The sequence below is a fragment of the Ranitomeya variabilis genome, chromosome 4 (genome assembly GCF_051348905.1).
Source record: "Ranitomeya variabilis isolate aRanVar5 chromosome 4, aRanVar5.hap1, whole genome shotgun sequence".
Classification (NCBI taxonomy): domain Eukaryota; kingdom Metazoa; phylum Chordata; class Amphibia; order Anura; family Dendrobatidae; genus Ranitomeya; species Ranitomeya variabilis.
In genome coordinates, this window is record NC_135235.1 from 384,371,492 (window position 1) to 384,394,329 (window position 22,838).

At 45.4% G+C, this 22,838-nt stretch overlaps 1 protein-coding gene across 1 annotated transcript in view; it reads left to right on the forward strand.

The window, feature by feature from the left end:
• ACY3 (aminoacylase 3) overlaps window positions 1-22,838 on the forward strand; it is a 223,158-nt gene that overhangs the window by 137,936 nt on the left and 62,384 nt on the right. The window contains exon 4 of the mRNA XM_077250833.1: window positions 19,795-19,902. Within this exon, the coding sequence (XP_077106948.1) occupies window positions 19,795-19,902 (108 nt within the window). The remainder of the gene's footprint in view (window positions 1-19,794; window positions 19,903-22,838) is intronic.

Consider the following 22,838-nt stretch of genomic DNA (forward strand, 5'->3'; position numbering starts at 1 on the left):
CTTAGCTTTTGCTGGAGTAGACAGGTCCTCAGAGAAGTCCAAGAGAGATCTGAACCAATACTGAAACATTGACAGCTGGCATGAAGTAATGATCTGAGTGGAGCTAAATAGGGAAACCAACATAGCAATAAACGAGGCAGCTGATAAAGCCAACCTCAGTGACCAGCAGTTCCGCTCGAAGCCACCAGAGGGAGTCCAAGAGCAGAACTAACCAAAGTATCATTCATGACCACAGGAGGGAGTCCGAGAACGGAATTCACAACAGTACCCCCCCTTGAGGAAGGGTCACCGAACCCTCACCAGGGCCCCCAGGCCGATCAGGACGAGTCAAATGAAAGGCATGAACTAAATCGGCAGCATGGACATCGGAGGCAACAACCCAAGAATTATCCTCCTGACCCTAGCCCTTCCACTTAACCAGGTACTGAAGCTTCCGTCTCGAAATACGAGAATCCAAAATTTTTTCCACCACATACTCCAACTCCCCCTCAACCAACACCGGAGCCGGAGGATCAACGGAGGGAACCATAGGCGCCACGTACCTCCGCAACAACAACCTATGGAACACATTATGGATGGCAAAAGAAGCTGGAAGGACCAAACGAAATGACACAAGGTTGAGCATTTTAGAAATCTTATAAGGACCAATGAAACGAGGCTTAAACTTAGGAGAAGAAACCTTCATAGGAACATAAGGAGAAGACAACCAAACCAAATCCCCAACACGAAGTCGGGGACCAACACAACAACGGCGGTTAGCGAAACGTTGAGCCTTCTCCTGGGACAACGTCAGATTGTCCACTACGTGAGTCCAAATTTGCTGCAACCTGTCCACCACAGAATCCACACCAGGACAGTCAGAAGGCTCAACCTGCCCCGAAGAAAAACGAGGATGAAAACCTGAATTGCAAAAAAAAGGCGAAACGAAAGTAGCAGAACTAGCCCGATTATTAAGGGCGAACTCAGCCAATGGCAAGAAGGTCACCCAATCATCCTGATCATCAGAAACAAAGCATCTCAGATAGGTTTCTAAAGTCTGGTTGGTTCGTTTGGTTTGGCCATTTGTTTGAGGATGGAAAGCCGAAGAAAAAGACAAATCAATGCCCATCTTAGCACAAAAGGACCGCCAAAACCTAGAGACAAACTGGGAACCTCTGTCAGACACAATGTTCTCCGGAATGCCATGCAAACGAACCACATGTTGAAAAAATAATGGCACCAAATCAGAGGAGGAAGGTAATTTAGGCAAGGGTACCAAATGGACCATCTTAGAAAAGCGATCACAAACCACCCAGATGACAGACATCCTTTGAGAGACAGGAAGATCTGAAATAAAATCCATGGAAACATGGGTCCAAGGCCTTTTCTGGACTGGCAAGGGCAAAAGCAAACCACTGGCACGAGAACAGCAGGGCTTAGCCCGAGCACAAGTCCCACAAGACTGCACAAAAGAACGCACATCCCGTGACAAGGAAGGCCACCAAAAGGACCTAGCCACCAAATCTCTGGTACCAAAAATCCCAGGATGACCGGCCAACACCGAGCAATGAACCTCAGAAATAACTCTGCTAGTCCACCTATCAGGGAAAAACAGTTTCTCCGCTGGACAACGGTCAGGTCTATCAGCCTGAAACTCCTGCAGCACCCGCCGCAAATCAGGGGAGATGGCAGACAGAATTACCCCCTCTTTGAGAATACCAGCCGGCTCTGAGACTCCCGGAGAATCAGGCACAAAACTCCTAGAAAGGGCATCCGCCTTCACATTCTTAGAACCTGGAAGGTATGAGACCACAAAATCGAAACGGGAGAAAAACAGCGACCATCGAGCCTGTCTAGGATTCAACCGCTTGGCAGACTCGAGATAAGTCAGATTTTTGTGATCAGTCAAGACCACCACGCGGTGCTTGGCTCCCTCAAGCCAATGTCGCCACTCCTCGAATGCCCACTTCATAGCTAGCAGCTCCCGATTGCCAACATCATAATTACGCTCAGCAGGCGAAAACTTTCTAGAAAAGAAGGCACATGGCTTCATCACAGAGCCATCAGAACTTCTTTGAGACAAAACAGCCCCTGCTCCAATCTCAGAAGCATCAACCTCGACCTGAAAAGGGAGCGAAACATCTGGCTGACGCAACACAGGGGCCGAAGAAAAACGTCGTTTCAGCTCCTGAAAAGCCTCAACGGCCGCAGAGGACCAATTCACCACATCAGCCCCTTTCTTGGTCAAATCAGTCAAAGGTTTAACCACACTAGAAAAATTAGCGATGAAGCGACGGTAAAAATTAGCAAAGCCCAGGAATTTCTGGAGGCTCTTCACAGATGTAGGTTGAGTCCAATCATAAATGGCCTGAACTTTAACAGGATCCATCTCGATAGTAGAAGGAAAAAATGAAGCCCAAAAAGGAAACCTTCTGAACTCCGAAGAGACATTTAGACCCCTTCACAAACAAGGAATTAGCACGAAGGACCTGGAATACCATTCTGACCTGTTTCACATGAGACTCCCAATCATCCGAAAAGACCAAAATATCATCCAAATATACAATCATGAATCTATCCAGATACTTTCGGAAGATGCCATGCATAAAGGACTGAAATACAGATGGAGCATTTGAAAGCCCGAATGGCATTACCAGGTACTCAAAATGGCCCTCGGGCGTATTAAATGCTGTTTTCCATTCATCGCCCTGTTTAATACGCACAAGGTTATACGCCCCTCGAAGATCTATCTTGGTGAACCAACTAGCCCCCTTAATCCGAGCAAACAAATCAGACAGCAGAGACAAAGGGTACTGAAATTTGACCGTGATTTTATTGAGAAGGCGGTAATCTATACAGGGTCTCAGAGAACCATCCTTCTTGGCCACAAAAAAGAACCCTGCTCCCAACGGTGATGAAGACGGGCGAATATGCACTTTCTCCAAGGACTCCTTTATATAACTCCGCATAGCGGCGTGCTCTGGCACAGATAAAATGAAAAGTCGGCCCTTAGGAAACTTACTACCAGGAATCACATTTATAGCACAATCACAATCCCTATGAGGGGGTAGGACACTGGATTTTGGCTCATCAAATACATCCTGGTAATTCGACAAAAACTCAGGGACTTCAGAAGGAGTGGAAGAAGAAATTGACACCAACGGAACATCGCCATGTACCCCTTGACAACCCCAACTAGACACAGACATTGATTTCCAATCCAATACTGGATTATGAACCTGTAGCCATGGCAAACCCAACACGACCACATCATGCAAATTATGCAACACCAAAAAGCGAATATCTTCCTGATGTGCAGGAGCCATGCACATGGTCAACTGAGTCCAGTACTGAGGTTTATTCTTGGCCAACGGCGTGGCATCAATTCCCCTTAATGGAATAGGATACTGCAAAGGCTCCAAGAAAAAACCACAGCGCCTGGCAAACTCCAAGTCCATCAAATTCAGGGCAGCGCCTGAATCCACAAATGCCATAACCGAGTAGGATGACAAAGAGCAAATCAGAGTAACAGACAAAAGAAATTTAGGCTGTACAGTACCAATGGTGACAGACCTAGCGAACTGCTTAGTGCGCTTAGGACAATCAGAGATAGCATGAGTAGGGTCACCACAGTAAAAACACAGCCCATTCTGACTTCTGTGTTCTTGCCGTTCAATTCTGGTCAAAGTTCTATCACATTGCATAAGCTCAGGCCTCTGCTCAGAGGACACCGCCAAATGGTGCACAAGCTTGCGCTCACGCAAACGCCGATCAATGTGAATGGCCAAGGACATTGATTCATTCAGACCAGCAGGCGTGGGGAACCCCACCATAACATCCTTAAGGGCTTCAGAAAGACCCTTTCTAAAAATTGCTGCCAGGGCACACTCATTCCATTGAGTAAGCACAGACCATTTTCTAAACTTCTGACAACATACCTCCACTTCATCCTGACCCTGACACAAAGCTAGCAAGATTTTCTCTGCCTGATCCACTGAATTCGGTTCATCATAAAGCAATCCAAGGGCCAGAAAAAAAGCATCTACATTAAGCAGTGCAGGATCTCCTGGCGCAAGGGAGAATGCCCAGTCTTGAGGGTCGCCACGCAACAAAGAAATAATAATTTTTACTTGCTGAATGGGGTCACCAGAGGAGCGGGGTTTCAGAGCAAGAAACAGTTTACAATTATTTTTAAAATTCAGAAACTTAGATCTATCCCCAGAAAACAAATCAGGAATTGGAATTCTTGGCTCTAACATCGGATTCTGAACTACATAATCTTGAATGCTTTGTACCCTTGCAGTAAGTTGATCCATACAAGAGGACAGACCCTGAATATCCATATCTACACCTGAGTCCTGAACCACCCAGAGGTTAAGGGGAAAAGAGAGACAAAACACACTGCAAAGAAAAAAAAATGGGTTCAGAACTTCTCTTATCCCTCTTTTGAGATGCATTAACACTTTGATGGCCAGCTGTACTGTTATGGACCTGGTGGTTAGGAGCACCCGGAATGACCTGATGAGTAAACTCAAAAATCGGAACTAGCTCTGGGAAAGTGGGAACTCTGCTGACCGCAAACCCTACTCCTATCACACACACTAGAAATAGCCGTGGAGCGTACTTAACTCTCCCTAGACGCCTCTTCACAGCCTAAGAGCTAACTACCCCTAAAGATAGAAATAGAAGCCTTACCTTGCCTCAGAGAAATTCCCCAAAGATAAAGGCTTTTCCCCACATATATTGACTGTGAGTTAAGAGGAAGGTCACAAACACAGGAATGAAACAGGTTTTAGCAAAGGAGGCCAGACTTAACTAAATAGTCAGAGGAAAGAAAAGGGAACTATGCGGTCAGCACAAAAATCTACAAAAAGCCACGCAGAGTAAGCAAAAGACTCCCCACACCGACTCACGGTGTGGAGGTGCCACTCTGCACCCCCAGAGCTACCAGCTAGCAAGGGAATGTCATGATAGCAAGCTGGACTAGAATTTAGCAGTACTAAGAAATATATTCAGGAAGCAGTAACAACAAATGAACTAGCAAAGACTTAGCTTCTGCTGGAGTAGACAGGTCCTCAGAGAAGTCCAAGAGAGATCTGAACCAATACTGAAACATTGACAGCTGGCATGAAGTAACGATCTGAGTGGAGTTAAATAGGGAAACCAACATAGCAATAAATGAGGCAGCTGATAAAGCCAACCTCAGTGACCAGCAGTTCCGCTCGAAGCCACCAGAGGGTGTCCAAGAGCAGAACTAACCAAAGTACCATTCATGACCACAGGAGGGAGTCCGAGAACGGAATTCACAACAGTAAACCTCAGCCAAACCATTACCCCACTTGCCACCATTACAGGGCAAGTGGGAAGAGCGAGGTAAGCACCAGATTTGGTGCATCTTATAGATGCACCATACAGTATAATGAACCCCATTATATTTCTCCATATAGAATAATGAGCCCCATATATTGCTCCATACAGCATAATGAGCCCCATATAATGCTCCAAACAGTATAATGAGCCCCATATATTACTCCATACATAATGAGCCCCATATATTGCTCCCATACATAATGAGACCCATATAATGCTCCATGGAGAATGGGGCCCATATAATGCTCCAAACATAAAATTAAAAAAAAAAACACTCACCTCTCCTTGCTGGACACCTCAGCGTTGCTGTCTTCCGGCTCTCAATACCACATCTTTTGGTCTTGCCCGGGGGTGGCGGGATTCTGGGAATTGGTGAAAACCTTAATACAAAAGGTTCTTTTTGTGGAAGTTGGGCTGGATCCTGCCATCTGTCTACTAAATGTTTCTATTAAAAAATGATGGGAAAGAACTCATACAAATTGTTATTACATATGTTAATGGCAGCTAGGTGTATGATTGCTCTCCAATGGAAACAGACCACTCCTCCCTCTTACCAAAACTTACCAAAAGGGAGAGAGGGACTGCAGCCAGAGATGCGGGCGCTGCATCTTTTATAGTCAGACTTACCAATAGTAAGGCTATGTTCACACGTCACGTTTTTACTGCATTTTTTTTAAATCAAATTAAAAGCTGCTTTTTACATTACCAGAAAAAGCTATGAGATTTCAGAAATCTCATGCACATGCATTGTTTTCTTTTTCCAAATTGAATTGGAAATTTGCTGCATTTTTTAAAACTGCAGCATGTCACTTTTTTCAGCATTTTTGCAGCATCTTTTCACCCATAAAAAGCAATGAGAAGTCCAAAAAAGCAGCAAAAACTAAACAAAAACACAAGTATCAGGTTTTGCTGCGATTTGGTGTAGAAAACTCAGGAACAGGCACTAAACTGTATCAGAATGAAAAACACAGCAAAAACTATGTCAAAAATGCGGCAAATGCTGCTTTTTTAAAAGAAGCTTCCTTATTGCCAAGAGAGCAGGTTTTGCCTGCAGAAAACCTAAGGCTGTGTTCACACATTGCATTTTTGCTGTGGTTTTTAACCCCTTTCCAACACCGGGCATAATAGTATGCCGATGTCGGACTTCCTCCCTATGATATGGGCTCCAGAGCTGAGCCAACATATTTTCCGGCACGTGTCAGCTGTTTTGAACAACTAACATGTTCCTCTAACAGCCGCGGGTGGAATTGCGATCCACCCGCGGCTGTTAACTAGTTAAATGCAGCATTTAAAGAAGTTGTCCACTACTATAACCTTTTTTTTTTTTCATAAATCTTGCTATTATGTGCCACTGAAAACATCTACTGTGTTTATTTTAGCAATATTACCTTTTATCATGCTGTAGCAGCCCACTTTAGTGCTGGATTCAGCTCTCATGGGGTTAATCGACAACTTCCTTTCTCCTGAGTTATTGTGCTCTAATACTACAAGTTCCATGATGCATTGCACTGTCCTCTAAGCCTGAACTTAGCACACCCACTCCAAAACACACCCAAACCCCTCCCTCCTCTCCCCCCTCTAGCTTCAAAAAGATTTGTGATGTCATTTCTGTCCGACCTCCTCTTTTACATTTGTCCAACCCACACTCCATTACACACAGATAGAGGGAAAGACAGATAGATAGATAGATAGATAGATAGATAGATAGATAGATAGATAGATAGATAGATAGATAGATAGATAGATAGATAGATAGATATGGGATAGATAGACAGACAGACAGATAGATAGATAGATAGATAGATAGATAGATAGATAGATAGATAGATAGATAGATACATACAGATATATGTCTATTTCCATAGATATGTCCATATCCATGTTTCTAAACCCCTTCACCCATGCAGCTTTTTTGTTTTCGTTTATCGCTCCCCTTCTATCCAGAGCCATAATTTTTCCGTCAATATGGCCATGTGAGGGCTTATCTTTTGCGGGACAAGTTCTACTTTTGAACGACACCATTGGTTTTACCATGTCGTGTAACAGATAATGTGAAAAAAATTCAAAGTGCAATGAAATGGCAAAAAAAGTGCAATCCCACACTTGTTTTTTGCTTGGCTTTTTTGCTCGGTTCCCTAAATGCTAAGGCTGTGTGCACACATTGTGGATTTGATTGCAGATCCGCAGCGTTTTTTGAATTGCATCAAATCCGCAGTGTAGTGCACAACCAATGTAAGTCTATGGGAGCCGCAGACTTGTTGTGCACATGCTGCGGAAAAGGCCGCACCGAAACGCAGCTTTCTTTTCTCGCAGCATGTCACTTCTTTTGTGCGGAACTGCAGCGTTTCTGCACCTTTAGGCCATGTGCACACTCTGCGGCGTGCTCTGCGGGTTCTCCCGCAGCAGAATTGATAAATCTGCAGGGCAAAACCGCTGCGGTTATCCCTGCAGATTTATCGCGGTTTGTTCCGTGATTTCCGCTGCGGGATTACTCCTATACTATTGATGCTGCACATGCAGCAATATGCAGCATCAATAGTAATGTAAAAAATAATAAAAATTGGCTATACTCACCCTCTGACGTCGCGATCTCCTCGGCGATGCACCCGGCGGTCCAGTTCCAAAGATGCTGTGCCGAGAAGGACCTTCGTGACGTCACGGTTATGTGACCCAGGCGTCATCACGGTCATGTGACCGCGACGTCACCGCAGGTCCTGCTCGCACACCAACCCTGATACCGGACGGCCGCGGGCAGCGCTGAGAGGTGAGTATAGCATCATTTTTTATTTTAATTCTTTTTTTTTACACTATTCATGCTTCCCAGGGCCTAGAGGAGAGTCTCCTCTCCTCCACCCCGGGTAGCAACCGCGCATTATCCGCTTACTTCCCGCAACGTGGGCACAGCCCCATGCGGGAAGTAAGCGGTTCAATGCATTCCTATGGGTGCAGAATCGCTGCCTTTCTGCACAAAGAAGTGACATGCTGCGGGTTTTAAATCGCTGCGTTTCTGCGCGTTTTTTCCCGCAGCATGTGCACAGTGGTTTGCGGTTTCCATAGGGTTTATATGTTAATGTAAACGCAATGGAAACTGCTGCAGACCCGCAGCATCAAAATTGCCGCAGATCCGCGGTAAAAACCGCTATGTGTGAACATGGCCTTAGACTTTCATTGAGTCGGGCACATCCGCCGCAAAACCGCAGATGTAAAAAAGATCTGCAGTTTTGCTGCGGATGTGGGTCCGAGAAACGCAGCAGCTCGGGAGGATGGAAGTGTGTGGGTGGTGACGGTGTGCGTCTATGTGTGGGCGGGCGGGGTCTGCGGGCTGTTCGGATGTGTGCTGCGCTGTGCGGGACTGTTCAGGTGTGTGCGATGTCTGTGGGCTGTTCGGATGTGTGCGGGGCTGTGGGGGGGGTCTTTTGGGGTGTGTGTGCAGGCATCATCCGATGGAACTACAAGTACGCAGCATACAATCTGCAGCTCATTCGGATGTAATCCGGACAGTGGACACACACCCTACGCTATCCATACATCTATCAATAGATATATCTATCCAGACACATCTACAGATAGATATAGGAATAGATAGATGTATGCATCTATAGATCTATCTATATGTAGATCTGTCTATCCATTTCATCTATCATCTATCTGTCTATCTGTGTGTTTAAAGGAGTGTGGGTTGGACAAATGTAAAAGAGGAGGTTGGACAATAATGACATCACAAATCTTTTTTTTTGTTCAATAATACATCTTTATTTACCTTTCAAAAACGCACCAAAACACCTAAAAACCGTGCAAAAACCGCAACAAAAGCGAATTAAAAAATGCATCAAAACCGTGCAAAAAACTGCATAAAAAATGCATCAAAACTGAAAAAAATCGCATCAAAACCGCACCATAATTGCATCAACACTGCACCAAAAACTGCATCAAAACTGCGCAAAAACCGCACCAAAATCGCACCAAAAACTCCATCAAAACCACACCAAAACCACACTAAGAACTGCATCAAAACCTCACCAAGAACTGCATCAAAACCGCACCAAAAACTGCATCAAACCCGCACCAAAAACTGCATCAATACCGCACCAAAACTGCAAACTGCACCAAAACTGCAAAACTGCACCAGGTTTTGATGCAGTTTTTGGTGCAGTTTTGATGCAGTTTTTGGTGCAGTTTTGATGCTTTTTTTGGTGCGGTTTATGCGCGGTTTTAATGCCGTTTTTGGAAATAAGTAAATAAACGGAAAATGTGCATGATTTGAATGGAAACATGCATGAAAAAAGGATTCCAAGGCCGTATTCAACATTTCACAGCTCAATTTCATAGGTTTTTTTGCCGTATCCGTCGCTGTGCGTTTTTTCGCCGGACAGAAAAAAACGTTCCTCTGTATGTGTTTTCCATCCGGCGGAAACAGCTTTTTTGACGGATCCGGTAAAAATCGGATGAAACGTGTGGCCATCAGGCGCAATCCGGCGCAAATACAACTCTATGAGAAAAAAACGGATCCGGCGGAAAAAAATGGATCCGTTTTTTTCAAAACTTGCCGGATTGTGCCTCACGGCAAAAACCTGATGTGTGAACGCAGCCAAATATATGGATAGATACATCTATGTTTCTATAGATATATCTATCTATAAATATATCTATAGATAGATATATCCATAGATATATAATAGAAAGGCCGATGTTTCTAAGGCCTCTTTCACGCTTGCGCCGTGCACTGCACATCGCAATGCGTCGTTGTGGAGAAAAACGTGTCCTGCAAAGTTGTCTGCAGGATGCGTTTTTTCTGCATAGACTTTTATTAGCGACACAGCGCGACAGCCCCTTACCGATGCTAGTGTGAAAGCAGCCTAAGGCTACTTTCACACTTGCGTTTTTAGCAATCCGTCTTTTTGGGAAAAAAACGGATCCTGCAAATGTGCTCGCAGGATGTGTTTTTTACCCATAGACTTGTATTAGTGAGGGATCGCGATGGATTGCCACACGTCGCGTCAGTCGTGCAACGGATGCGTCGTGTTTTGGCGGACCGTTGGCACGTCCCTCGCGTCTGCCATTTTCTACCGCGCATGCGCGGCCAAAACTCCGCCCCCTCCTCCCCGGACTTCAGAATGGGTAGCTGATGCATTGAAAAACTGCATCCACTGCCCACGACGTGCACAAATTTCACAACGTGCGTCAGTACGTAGGCCCGACGCATAGCGATGGACCCGTACCGACGCAAGTGTGAAACAGGCCTTAATGAGCGTTTAATTTAATAAAGAAACAGAAAAAAAGTCGTGGGCTCCCACGCAATTTTCTGCACCAGAGGGGGAAAGCCGACGGCCGGGGGCCAATATTTGTAGCCTGCTATGAATATCAGCCCGCAGCTGTCTGCGTAGCCTTTACTGGCTATTAAAATAGGGGGACCCCCCAAAAAAATAACGTGGGGTCCCCCTATATTTTATAGCCAGTAAGGCTACGCAGACAGCTGCGGGCTGATATTCATAGCCTAGAGAGGGGCCATGGATATTGGTCCCCCCCGGCTACAAATACCAGTCCGCAGCCGCCCCGGAAATGGCGCGTCTGTAAGATGTACATGTAAGATGTAAGATGCGCCAATTCCGGCACTGAGGCTGGTTTCACACTTGCGTTTTTGGACGCTGCGTTTTAGCGCTAAGAAACGCATGCGTTTTTTTCCTATACTTAACATTAAAAACGCATGCGTTTTGACGCGTTTTCGGCAACGCATGCGTTTTTGAACGCGCGCGTTCATTTGCAGAAATGCAACCTGTAGTAATTTTTAGCAGCGTTTTTTTGCCGCAAAAAAACGCATGCGTTTATTTGCGGCAAAAAAATGCATTGCTGTCTATGTAAACGCATGCGTTTTTAAGCACATGCGTTTGTTTGCATTAAAAACGCATGCGTTATATAGAAAAAAAACAGAAAAAACACTGAAAAACCACCCACCACCATCAGGGTGATAAAGGGATCCAAACCCTAACCGTTTAATGAACATTTTCTGACAGTCATAGTGCCACGATATTTCAGTGCCACGTATTTTAGTGCCACGTATATAAGTGCCACGTATGTAAGTGCCACGTGCCACGTATATAAGTGCCACATATGTAAGTGCCACGTGCCACGTATGTAAGTGCCACGTATGTAAGTGCCACGTATGTAAGTGCCACGTATGTAAGTGCCACGTATTTAAGTGCCACGCGACACGTATTTCAGTGCCACGGATTTCAGTGCCACGGATTTCAGTGCCACGGATTTCAGTGCCACGTATTTCAGTGCCATGGATGTAAGTGCCACCTATGTAAGTGCCACGTATTTCAGTGCCACGTATTTAAGTTCCACGTGCCACATATTTCAGTGCCACGGATTTAAGCGCCACGTATGGAAGTGCCACGTGCCACGTATTTCAGTGCCACATATTTCAGTGCCACGTATTTCAGTGCCACGTATGTAAGTGCCACGTGCCACGTATTTCAGTGCCACGTATTTCTGTCTGTAGCTATTTCTATTTATAGTGGGTTTTCTTGTGGATTTTGATGATTGGCAGCTGTCACACTTCTCAGCATGCGTTTTAAAAACGCAAACGCATGAAAAAACGCATGTAAACGCGGCAAAACGCCGTGTTTTTTTCTACATGCAAAAACGCATGCGTCTAAAAAACGCAGCGTTTTACTGTGTTTACATGCGTTTTTTCACACATGCGTTTTTTTTTAAAACGCATGCAGATAAAAACGCAAGTGTGAAACCAGCCTTAGCCCCTCTCTTCCCACTCCCGTGTAGCGGTGGGATATGGGGTAATAAGGGGTTAATGTCACCTTGCTATTGTAAGGTGACATTAAGCCGGGTTAATAACAGAGAGGCGTCAATAAGACGCCTATCCATTATTAATCCAATACTAAAAAAGGGTTAATAAAACACGCACACATTAGGAAAAAGTATTTTAATATTCTTCATTTAACCATACTTACCATAATTCAGTGCCTGCAAAAAACGTAACATAATAAACCGTATACTACCTGTCCGCCGTAGTCCAATTAATAATGAGTGTCCCACGACGATCTCCCCTATAGAACAGTGACATTGGGTGATGTCACTGCTCTATAGAACCCTCAGTGACACACTGACAGGAGACAATGGCTCCTGCACTGCATCACTGAGGTTACTATAGTTCACTGGTCTCACTTTATGGCAAAAAGCTGGGTGGGAACTTTCTCATACAGCATGCCATAAAGTGAGACTAGGGACTATTTTCTCACAGGGGCGTAGGAATACATTGTGGGGAATACATTGTGGAAGGATACCTTCCTCCCCTCATTGTGTTCCTGGAGCCCCTGGAGAGTGGTTGCATCAGCAGAGGCTCCTGCTCTCCACGGGAGATCGTCGTGGGACACTCGTTTTAATTGGATTTCTGCGGATCAGGGAGTATATTGTTTGTTTATTATTTTAATATTTTTTACAGATGACAATGGCTTCGGGGATCAAAGTGACAAGTGATGGTGAGTATGTACTCTATGTTATATGTACTGTATGTCTGTATGTATGTACTGTATGTATGTACTGTATGCGCATGTCGTCGCATGCAGCATGTCGTCGCATGGCGCATGCCGTCGCATGGAGCATGCTGCATGTCGTCGCATGCTGCATGTTGTTGCATGGTGCATGTCGTCGCATGGCGCATGTCGTCGCATGGAGCATGTCGTCGCATGGAGCATGTCGTCACATGGAGCATGTCGTCGCATGGAGCATGTCGTCGCATGGAGCATGTCGTCGCATGGAGCATGCTGCATGTCGTCGCATGCTGCATGTTGTTGCATGGTGCATGTCGTCGCATGGCGCATGTTCTGTATGTGTGTATGTACTGTATATGTGTGGGGGTTTTTTACATTCAACACATTAGCCGGATGATGGGACTACTACTGTCCCATCATTGGCTAATGTGTCACTGACTGTTACTGTAGCAGGCAGAGCCCGATGGGACTTGTAGTCCCATCGGACAATGCCTGCACACAGAGAGACACACACACACACCAAAGACCACCCCACCCCCCGCAGCAGACCCAGCACATACCGGCACCGGCAGCAGAGCCCCGGCCCCCACCCCCACATACCGGCGCAGAGCCCCGGCGCTGTACCCACATACCGGCGCTGGCACGCAGGGCACCGGCGCCGGCCCCCACCCCCACATGCCAGCGCAGAGCCCCGGCGCCGTACCCACATTCCGGCGCTGGCACGCAGAGCACCGGTGCCGGCACGAACATACAGACCCCAGCGCCCGCACCTTCATCATCCCTGCCTAGCCCCGCCCGCCCCCAGCACAGCCCCGCAGGCAGCCACCAGCCCCGCCCACAGCCCAGTCACTCTTAATGAGTGACTGCTCTGACTGTGTGGCTGGGACACACCTGCTGCTGACGTCACGTCAATTTCCAGAGTCTGGAAATTGACGTGACATCGGCGGAAATAAGCGGCGGCTGCAGCCTGGGGGTCACGTGACCCGGACTTAGCCGCCGCTACAGCGCCGCTCACAGGCGAAAATGGCAACAAAAGGTATTTGCACAATTCATCAGGGGCCCCGGGGGGATACATTGGGGGTTAATTGAAAGTAGTGGACAACCCCTTTAACTCGTGCTTCCAGCAAGCGTGCCGGAAATCCCGCTCATCGGTGCCCATGTCACATGACTGCGGGCCGCCGCTGGGTTGGCATGACAACCAGAGGTCTCCACCAGACCTCTATGATTGTCATTGCCGGACTGCTATGAGCACTGCCCAGGGGTGGGCGCTCATAGCAAGTGAGCAATTCTGGTACATAGAGGTGATCTGATCATCGGTGTCGTTCAAAAGTACAACTTAGCCTGCAAAAAACAAGCCCTCACATGGCCATATTGACGGAAAAATAAAAAAAGTTATGGCTCTGGGAAGAAGGCAAGCAAAAAACGAAATTGCAAAAATGAAAATACCTTAAGGGGTTAATGCAAATTTTAAGCTGCAGCAAAGCCTATGAGATTTCAAAAATCACATACACATACATTGGTTTTATTTTCCTGACTGATTTGGAAAACAATTCACTTCTTTCAGTGTGTTTTAAGTGATTTTTCACCTATAAGAACAATGTGTAAGTGCAAAAATGCAGCAAAAAACTGATGTATCAGGTTTTGCTGTGTTTTTTGGGGCAAAAACCTTAAGGAAGTTGCATCATTACTTTTTTGGGGCACTAAACTTTATCAGCATGCACAAGAGACAACAAAATCGCAGCAAATATGCAGAAAAAAATGCAACTTGTGAACATAGCCTATGAGTAGCGAATAGGAAGTGCGCTGATGCTAGCTGAGCCAGAAGCCGGATGTCCAAAGCGCGGCGTCCGAAGTCACTAGTCAACACACCCATCTGATGCATCAGGATGGAGGCGTGGAGCAAGAGACCTCAGAGGACATGTCGCTATGGAGACCTGGAGCCAATCGGCCAGAGTGAGCGCACACCTAAGACACAGTGTGGTGAATTAGCCCACCTTATCTAATGGCATGGGTATCACTAATAGGGTTCGACTACATCTGCGTATATAAAATCGCTCAGATTCTTAGCCAGAAAAGTTGGCAAGTGTCAGGTGTATGTCATTCCACATGTCATGCCAGTCTGCTTTTTTTTCTCTCCTAGCATCTGTATGACATCCGTATGTCATGCGTTTTTAACATCATCTTTCACATACTACAGCTCTGGCAAAAATTAAGAGACTACTGCAAAATTTTCAGTTTGTCTGATTTTTCTCTTTATAGGTATATTTTTGAGTAAAATGTAAATTGTTTTTTTATTCTATAAACTTCTGACAACGTCTCCGAATAAATTTTTTTTTTTTTCTGAAAAGGAGAAATGGTCAAAATGTAAAAAAAAACAGTGCTTTCAGACCTCAAATAATGCAAAGAAAACAAGTTCATAATCATTTAGAAACAACAATACTATTGTTTTAACTCATGAAGAGTTCAGAAATCAATATTTTGTGGAATAATTTTTGTGGGCCACATGGTCGAGTCGCCAGAAGAAAGCCATTACTGCGCAAATTCCAGAAAGTATCTCACCTACAATACTTAAAACAGCACAGAGACAAGCCTCACAACTTCTGGAACAAGGTAATTTGAAGTGATGAGACCAAAACTGAACGTTTTGGCCACAGCCATAAACGTTACATTTGGAGAGAGGTCAACCAGACCTATGATGAAATGAACACCATTCCTACTGTAAAGCACGGAGGTGGATCGCTGATGTTTTGGGCATGTGTGGGCTACAAAAGCACATTAAACATTGTCAAAGTTGAAGGAAAGATGAATGCAGCATGTTATCAGCAAATACTGGAGGCAAATTTGCAATCATCAGCCCAGAAGCTGCGCATGGGACGTACTTGCATGTTCCAACATGACAACGATCCAAAACACAAGGCCAAGTTGACCTGTCATTAGCTAAAGCAGAACAAAAGTGAAGGTTCTGGAGTGGCCATCTCAGTCTCCTGACTAGAGTTGAGTGAATATGTGCGGGTTCCCTCTTATTCGGCAAGCTACAGTGCTTACCGAATAAGCTGCAGAGGGAAACAGGCTTCCTGGATCGTGCCGGCTGATCAGCGCCAAAACACCATGTGTCGCGGCTGTTTAACAGCACATGCATGGAGAGCATAACAAACAGGCTCTCTATGCATGTGCTGTGACTGTGACACAGCCGCCACACATGTAGCTGTGGCACCGATCAGCTGGTGCGATCCAGGAAGCTGGGCCCCCTCTGCAGCTTATTCGGTAAGTGCTATAGCTTGCCGAATAAGAGGGAACCTGAACATATTTGCTCAACTCTACTCCTGACCTCAATATCATTGAACCACTCTGGGGAGATCTCAAACAGGCAATTCATGCTAGACAGCCCAGGAAATTACAGGAACTGGAGGCTTTTTGCCGAGAAGAGTGAACAGCTTTACCATCTGAGAAAATAAAGAACCTCATCCACAACTACCACAAAAGACATCAAGCGGTCATTGATGTTAGAGGGAGCAAGACACAGTATTAAGAAATGGGATATGTAAAATTTTAATCATGGTCATTTGGATGTTTTGGATTATCATTATGATTTAAAAAGAGAAAACACAGTAGTCTGACAGTAAATGGCATCACACAACCGCTAATCACGAGAGGAGAAAACGTTTTGGTGTTATCATTCATATTCTCTGAAAAAAAGGCCAAGAAAGCAAAAATTCTGCCGGATATGTAAACTTTTGAGCACAACTCTATCTATCTATCTATCTATCTATCTATCTATCTATCTATCTATCTATCTATCTATCTATCTATCTATCTATCTGAGACGGGCTAATAAAAGTAGCTCCTGCCTTTTCCACTACCAATGGTGTGCTGCCTTCGTCTTTTGGATTACTGCAATTGAGGTTTGGTCTATGCCTGGGGGACTTTGCACCCAACTTTCCTTTTTTCTGCTTTTTTTGTATTTTTTGTGCTGCTCTAGTATTCTTTATCTATCTATCTATCTATCTATCTATCTATCTATCTATCTATCTATCTATAGATATTTATTATATATTTTTTTCTTTGTGATTTGTGCCTATTGTAGAAATCAGACAGCATACTGGTGGTCCGTGTGCCCTCCAATGTTTTCTCGCATCCATTGACTTGAATTGATGACTCTTCCGTTCTATGCAGCCATAGGCAGCAGGCAGAGGAAAAAGTTGCATATGAACAGTGCCTCATTGAATAACATTGGTGCAGGTACAATGAGATGTTCTATCACATTGCACTCAATGTATCTATATGCAAGTGTGAGCAAACCCATAGGCTGTAAGACTGTTCACTACAACTATCTGTGTGACTTGCACTGTACAGGTCCTTCTCAAAAAATTAGCATATAGTGTTAAATTTCATTATTTACCATAATGTAATGATTACAATTAAACTTTCATATATTATAGATTCATTATCCACCAACTGAAATTTGTCAGGTCTTTTATTGTTTTAATACTGATGATTTTGGCATACAACTCCTGATAACCCAAAAAACCTGTCTCAATAAATTAGCATATCAAGAAAAGGTTCTCTAAACGACCTATTACCCTAATCTTCTGAATCAACTAATTAACTCTAAACACATGCAAAAGATACCTGAGGCTTTTAAAAACTCCCTGCCTGGTTCATTACTCAAAACCCCCATCATGGGTAAGACTAGCAACCTGACAGATGTCAAGAAGGCCATGATTGACACCCTCAAGCAAGAGGGTAAGACCCAGAAAGAAATTTCTCAACAAATAGGCTGTTCCCAGAGTGCTGTATCAAGGCACCTCAATGGTAAGTCTGTTGGAAGGAAACAATGTGGCAGAAAACGCTGTACAACGAGAAGAGGTGACCGGACCCTGAGGAAGATTGTGGAGAAGGACCGATTCCAGACCTTGGGGAACCTGAGGAAGCAGTGGACTGAGTCTGGTGTGGAAACATCCAGAGCCACCGTGCACAGGCGTGTGCAGGAAATGGGCTACAGGTGCCGCATTCCCCAGGTAAAGCCACTTTTGAACCATAAACAGCGGCAGAAGCGCCTGACCTGGGCTACAGAGAAGCAGCACTGGACTGTTGCTAAGTGGTCCCAAGTACTTTTTTCTGATGAAAGCAAATTTTGCATGTCATTCGGAAATCAAGGTGCCAGAGTCTGGAGGAAGACTGGGGAGAAGGAAATGCCAAAATGCCTGAAGTCCAGTGTCAAGTACCCACAGTCAGTGATGGTGTGGGGTGCCATGTCAGCTGCTGGTGTTGGTCCACTGTGTTTCATCAAGGGCAGGGTCAATGCAGCTAGCTATCAGGAGATTTTGGAGCACTTCATGCTTCCATCGGCTGAAATGCTTTATGGAGATGAAGATTTCATTTTTCAGCACGACCTGGCACCTGCTCACAGTGCCAAAACCACTGGTAAATGGTTTACTGACCATGGTATTACTGTGCTCAATTGGCCTGCCAACTCTCCTGACCTGAACCCCATAGAGAATCTGTGGGATATTGTGAAGAGAAAGTTGAGAGACGCAAGACCCAACACTCTGGATGAGCTTAAGGCCGCTATTGAAGCATCCTGGGCCTCCATAACATCTCAGCAGTGTCACAGGCTGATTGCCTCCATGCCACGCCGCATTGAAGCAGTCATTTCTGCCAAAGGATTCCCGACCAAGTATTGAGTGCATAACTGAACATTATTATTTGATGGTTTTTTTGTTTGTTATTAAAAAACACTTTTATTTGATTGGCCGGGTGAAATATGCTAATTTATTGAGACAGGTTTTTTGGGTTATCAGGAGTTGTATGCCAAAATCATCAGTATTAAAACAATAAAAGACCTGACAAATTTCAGTTGGTGGATAATGAATCTATAATATATGAAAGTTTAATTGTAATCATTACATTATGGTAAATAATGAAATTTAACACTATATGCTAATTTTTTGAGAAGGACCTGTATACAATCCTTGTTTGTTTATTATACTACTAGGCAATTGTCCCCTATGAGTGATAGGTGTAAGTGGATACTCTTCAGTACTTTTCACCTGTGCCTCCTCCACCTTTATCATGGGACCTGTCGCATACTGTAGCTCATGAATATTGTAATCTGGATTTGGTAAATCCAGCTGCCTTTTTTCCATGCTGTTTTTTTCAATTTTATATCCTTTTCAATGAATTGCAGCCTCCAGCTAGAGTAACATTTCTAGCAAAGGTACTTACCATTTGTAAGATGCACCCAAATTATTTAGTGGTGTGTGTGTGACTTAATGAATTAGGCAATTAATCACATCCTCCCAAAGCAGCCCCATTTCTTAAGTCTGATGTGCAAAGTGCCAGTCTTAATGAATCAGGTCCACAGGGTTTTGTTAGTTTGACAATTCTAGTTTTAACTTCCAGTTCATACATGATGTCATACATTTAACACAATATAAAACCTAACAGAAGATGAGAAAGAAAAAGCAAGGTAGGAGACAGAGTAGGCATTATGCATTTATTTGAAGTCTTATTTACTTTCTGGCCCTGGCTACTATAGCAGATGTACCTTAAAGGGGTAGTCCACTGCTGACTAATCCTACTTAAATGCTAAAGTGTCCATAATAAAAAATCTATCTATCTATCTATCTATCTATCTATCTATCTATCTATCTATCTATCTATCTATCTATCTATCTATCTATCTATCTATCTATCTATCTACCTACCTACCTACCTACCTTTGCTCACTTTCTGGACTGGCACCATTCCAGTGATGTTTGATTGGCTGCAGCAGTCCTGTGACATAATGTCGTGTGATTGCCTAGAAACACATCGCTGACATTGCTAGCAGACAGCCCTGTTAAAAAGCTCTTTGAAAATCGTTTATTTTTCTAGCATCAGAACACAGACATCTGCTGTGTCACTATATTAATGATTGTCTCTGTCATTTCAGGTTTCGAACTGGGCCCTCAGCCACATGGGGTTGTCAGAAGTGACATAATGCAGAATATGAAGGCACTTGTTAAAGTAACTTTGGACTTTATCAACTTGTTGAATCAAGGTAAAAAATGGAGGCGCTACGGGTCTTGGAAAATGGTGCCTTTTTTTAACAAAGTTTGTGTTAGTTGTCGAGTTCCCGCCTCTGCACAGGGGGAATCTCGAACCATCTCCGTGCGGTCTCCCATTCTTCTCCAGCCGCAGTGGAGTCTGCTCAGCCGAGACATCAGTCCCAGCATCTAGCTCAGGCTGATACTGGATGACTGGTTACTGCTGCTCTTCCAGGCTCTATCCTTGTAGCCAGCAATGTTCAGCAGCGAGCAGGCCTTTCTGGGACTAAGTCCTGCTTTTCACATACTGAGCATGCCCAGGGTAAGATCTCTCATTGGAGATCAAGGGTCACATGTTTAGATACTGCAGCAAATCCCATTGGTCCTCTAGGAAGGTCCTGAAGGTGCTCAACTTCTGTGGCAGCCTCCCATTGGTCCTTCTGGGAAGGTCCTGTACTTGCTGCAGCTATAAAAGGTTTGCATGACCGCATGGCCATACGCTAGTGTATACTTGAAATCGTGTGTGTGTTGATGTGTGAAAGTCGCTCATTAATCATCCCCTCCCTTGTGTATGACTGCTCGTGTAAGGTGGATGTTTGCTATCTAGCGCCCGACAGAGCCATCAGTACTAAACACATGATACAGCGTCAATTGCTGTGATCACCAGTGCGGCACCGTGCGCTATTAGAGCCAGGGCCGTATTTGCCACTAGGCACTCGAGAGCACGTGCCTAGGGCGGCGACATTGCGGGGGCGGCACCTGAGTAAGGTTTTTTTTTTTTTTATAGTCCCGGGTCACAAACGCGACCGACCTCCCCGCCCCCCCACCAAACCGCCCCCGCCCGCCTCCGAGTCCCACCCACTCTCCTTGAAGACGATACTCACCCTGCTCCAGCGATGCCTGGTCTCAGCGTCTGTAGCGCGTCCTGAGTGAGCGGTCATGTGGTACCGCTGATTAAGGTCATGAATATGCGCATATTCATGACCTTAATCAGCGGTACCACATGACCGCTCACTCAGGAAGAAGGCGCTGCAGCGGGACAGAGCCAGAGGGAGGATGTCGGCACAGCCGCGCGGTTTGTGGGACAGCTGACAGCTGACAGGTGAGTATGAGGGACGGGGGGCGGGGGGTGAAGGAGGAAGGTAAGCTGCCCGAGCCATGCAAGATGGGAGAAGGAGCGGGGGAGGGGATGGAGAGATGAAACATGCATACCGGGGAGTATGAGAAATCAGCCATGCATACAGGGGGGGGGAATTATGAGCCATCAGCCATGCATACGGGGGGGGGGGGAATTATGAGCCATGCATACAGGGGAATATGAGCCATCAGCCATACATACGGGGGGGGAATTATGAGCCATGCATACAGGGGGGGAGGTGGAATATGAGCCATGCATACAGGGGGGGTGAATGTGAGCCATGCATACAGGGGGGAATATGAGCCATGCATACAGGAGGGGGGTCATTATACAGTATGGAGAACTGTGTGTGGCCATTATACAGTATCGAGCATCATGTGTTATGGTTCTCAATGGCAAGAGAACATAGCCCAGCAAACATAAGAACTAGCTCTTGGAAGGATGGAAACTAAACTGACCATGAACTAAACCTGCCGCACAACTAACAGTAGCCGGGTAGCGTAGCCTGCGTTTTATCCCTAGACGCCCAGCGCCGGCCGGAGGACTAACTAATCCTGGCAGAGGAAAATATAGTCCTGGCTCACCTCTAGAGAAATTTCCCCGAAAGGCAGACAGAGGCCCCCACAAATATTGGCGGTGATTTTAGATGAAATGACAAACGTAGTATGAAAATAGGTTTAGCAAAATTGAGGTCCGCTTACTAGATAGCAGGAAGACAGAAAGGGCACTTTCATGGTCAGCTGAAAACCCTATCAAAACACCATCCTGAAATTACTTTAAGACTCTAGTATTAACTCATAACATCAGAGTGGCAATTTCAGATCACAAGAGCTTTCCAGACACAGAAACGAAACTACAGCTGTGAACTGGAACAAAATGCAAAAACAAACAAGGACTAAAGTCCAACTTAGCTGGGAGTTGTCTAGCAGCAGGAACATGCACAGAAAGGCTTCTGATTACAATGTTGACCGGCATGGAAGTGACAGAGGATCAAGGCTAAATAGCGACTCCCACATCCTGATGGAAACAGGTGAACAGAGAGGATGATGCACACCAGTTCAATTCCACCAGTGGCCACCGGGGGAGCCCAAAATCCAATTTCACAACAGTACCCCCCCCTCAAGGAGGGGGCACCGAACCCTCACCAGAACCACCAGGGCGATCAGGATGAGCCCTATGAAAGGCACGGACCAAATCGGAGGCATGAACATCAGAGGCAGTCACCCAAGAATTATCCTCCTGACCGTATCCCTTCCATTTGACCAGATACTGGAGTTTCCGTCTGGAAACACGGGAGTCCAAGATTTTTTCCACAACGTACTCCAACTCGCCCTCAACCAACACCGGAGCAGGAGGCTCAACGGAAGGCACAACCGGTACCTCATACCTGCGCAACAATGACCGATGAAAAACATTATGAATAGAAAAAGATGCAGGGAGGTCCAAACGGAAGGACACAGGGTTAAGAATCTCCAATATCTTGTACGGGCCGATGAACCGAGGCTTAAACTTGGGAGAAGAAACCCTCATAGGGACAAAACGAGAAGACAACCACACCAAGTCCCCAACACAAAGCCGAGGACCAACCCGACGCCGGCGGTTGGCAAAAAGCTGAGTCTTCTCCTGGGACAACTTCAAATTGTCCACTACCTGCCCCCAAATCTGATGCAACCTCTCCACCACAGCATCCACTCCAGGACAATCCGAAGATTCCACCTGACCAGAAGAAAATCGAGGATGAAACCCCGAATTACAGAAAAAGGGAGACACCAAGGTGGCAGAGCTGGCCCGATTATTGAGGGCAAACTCCGC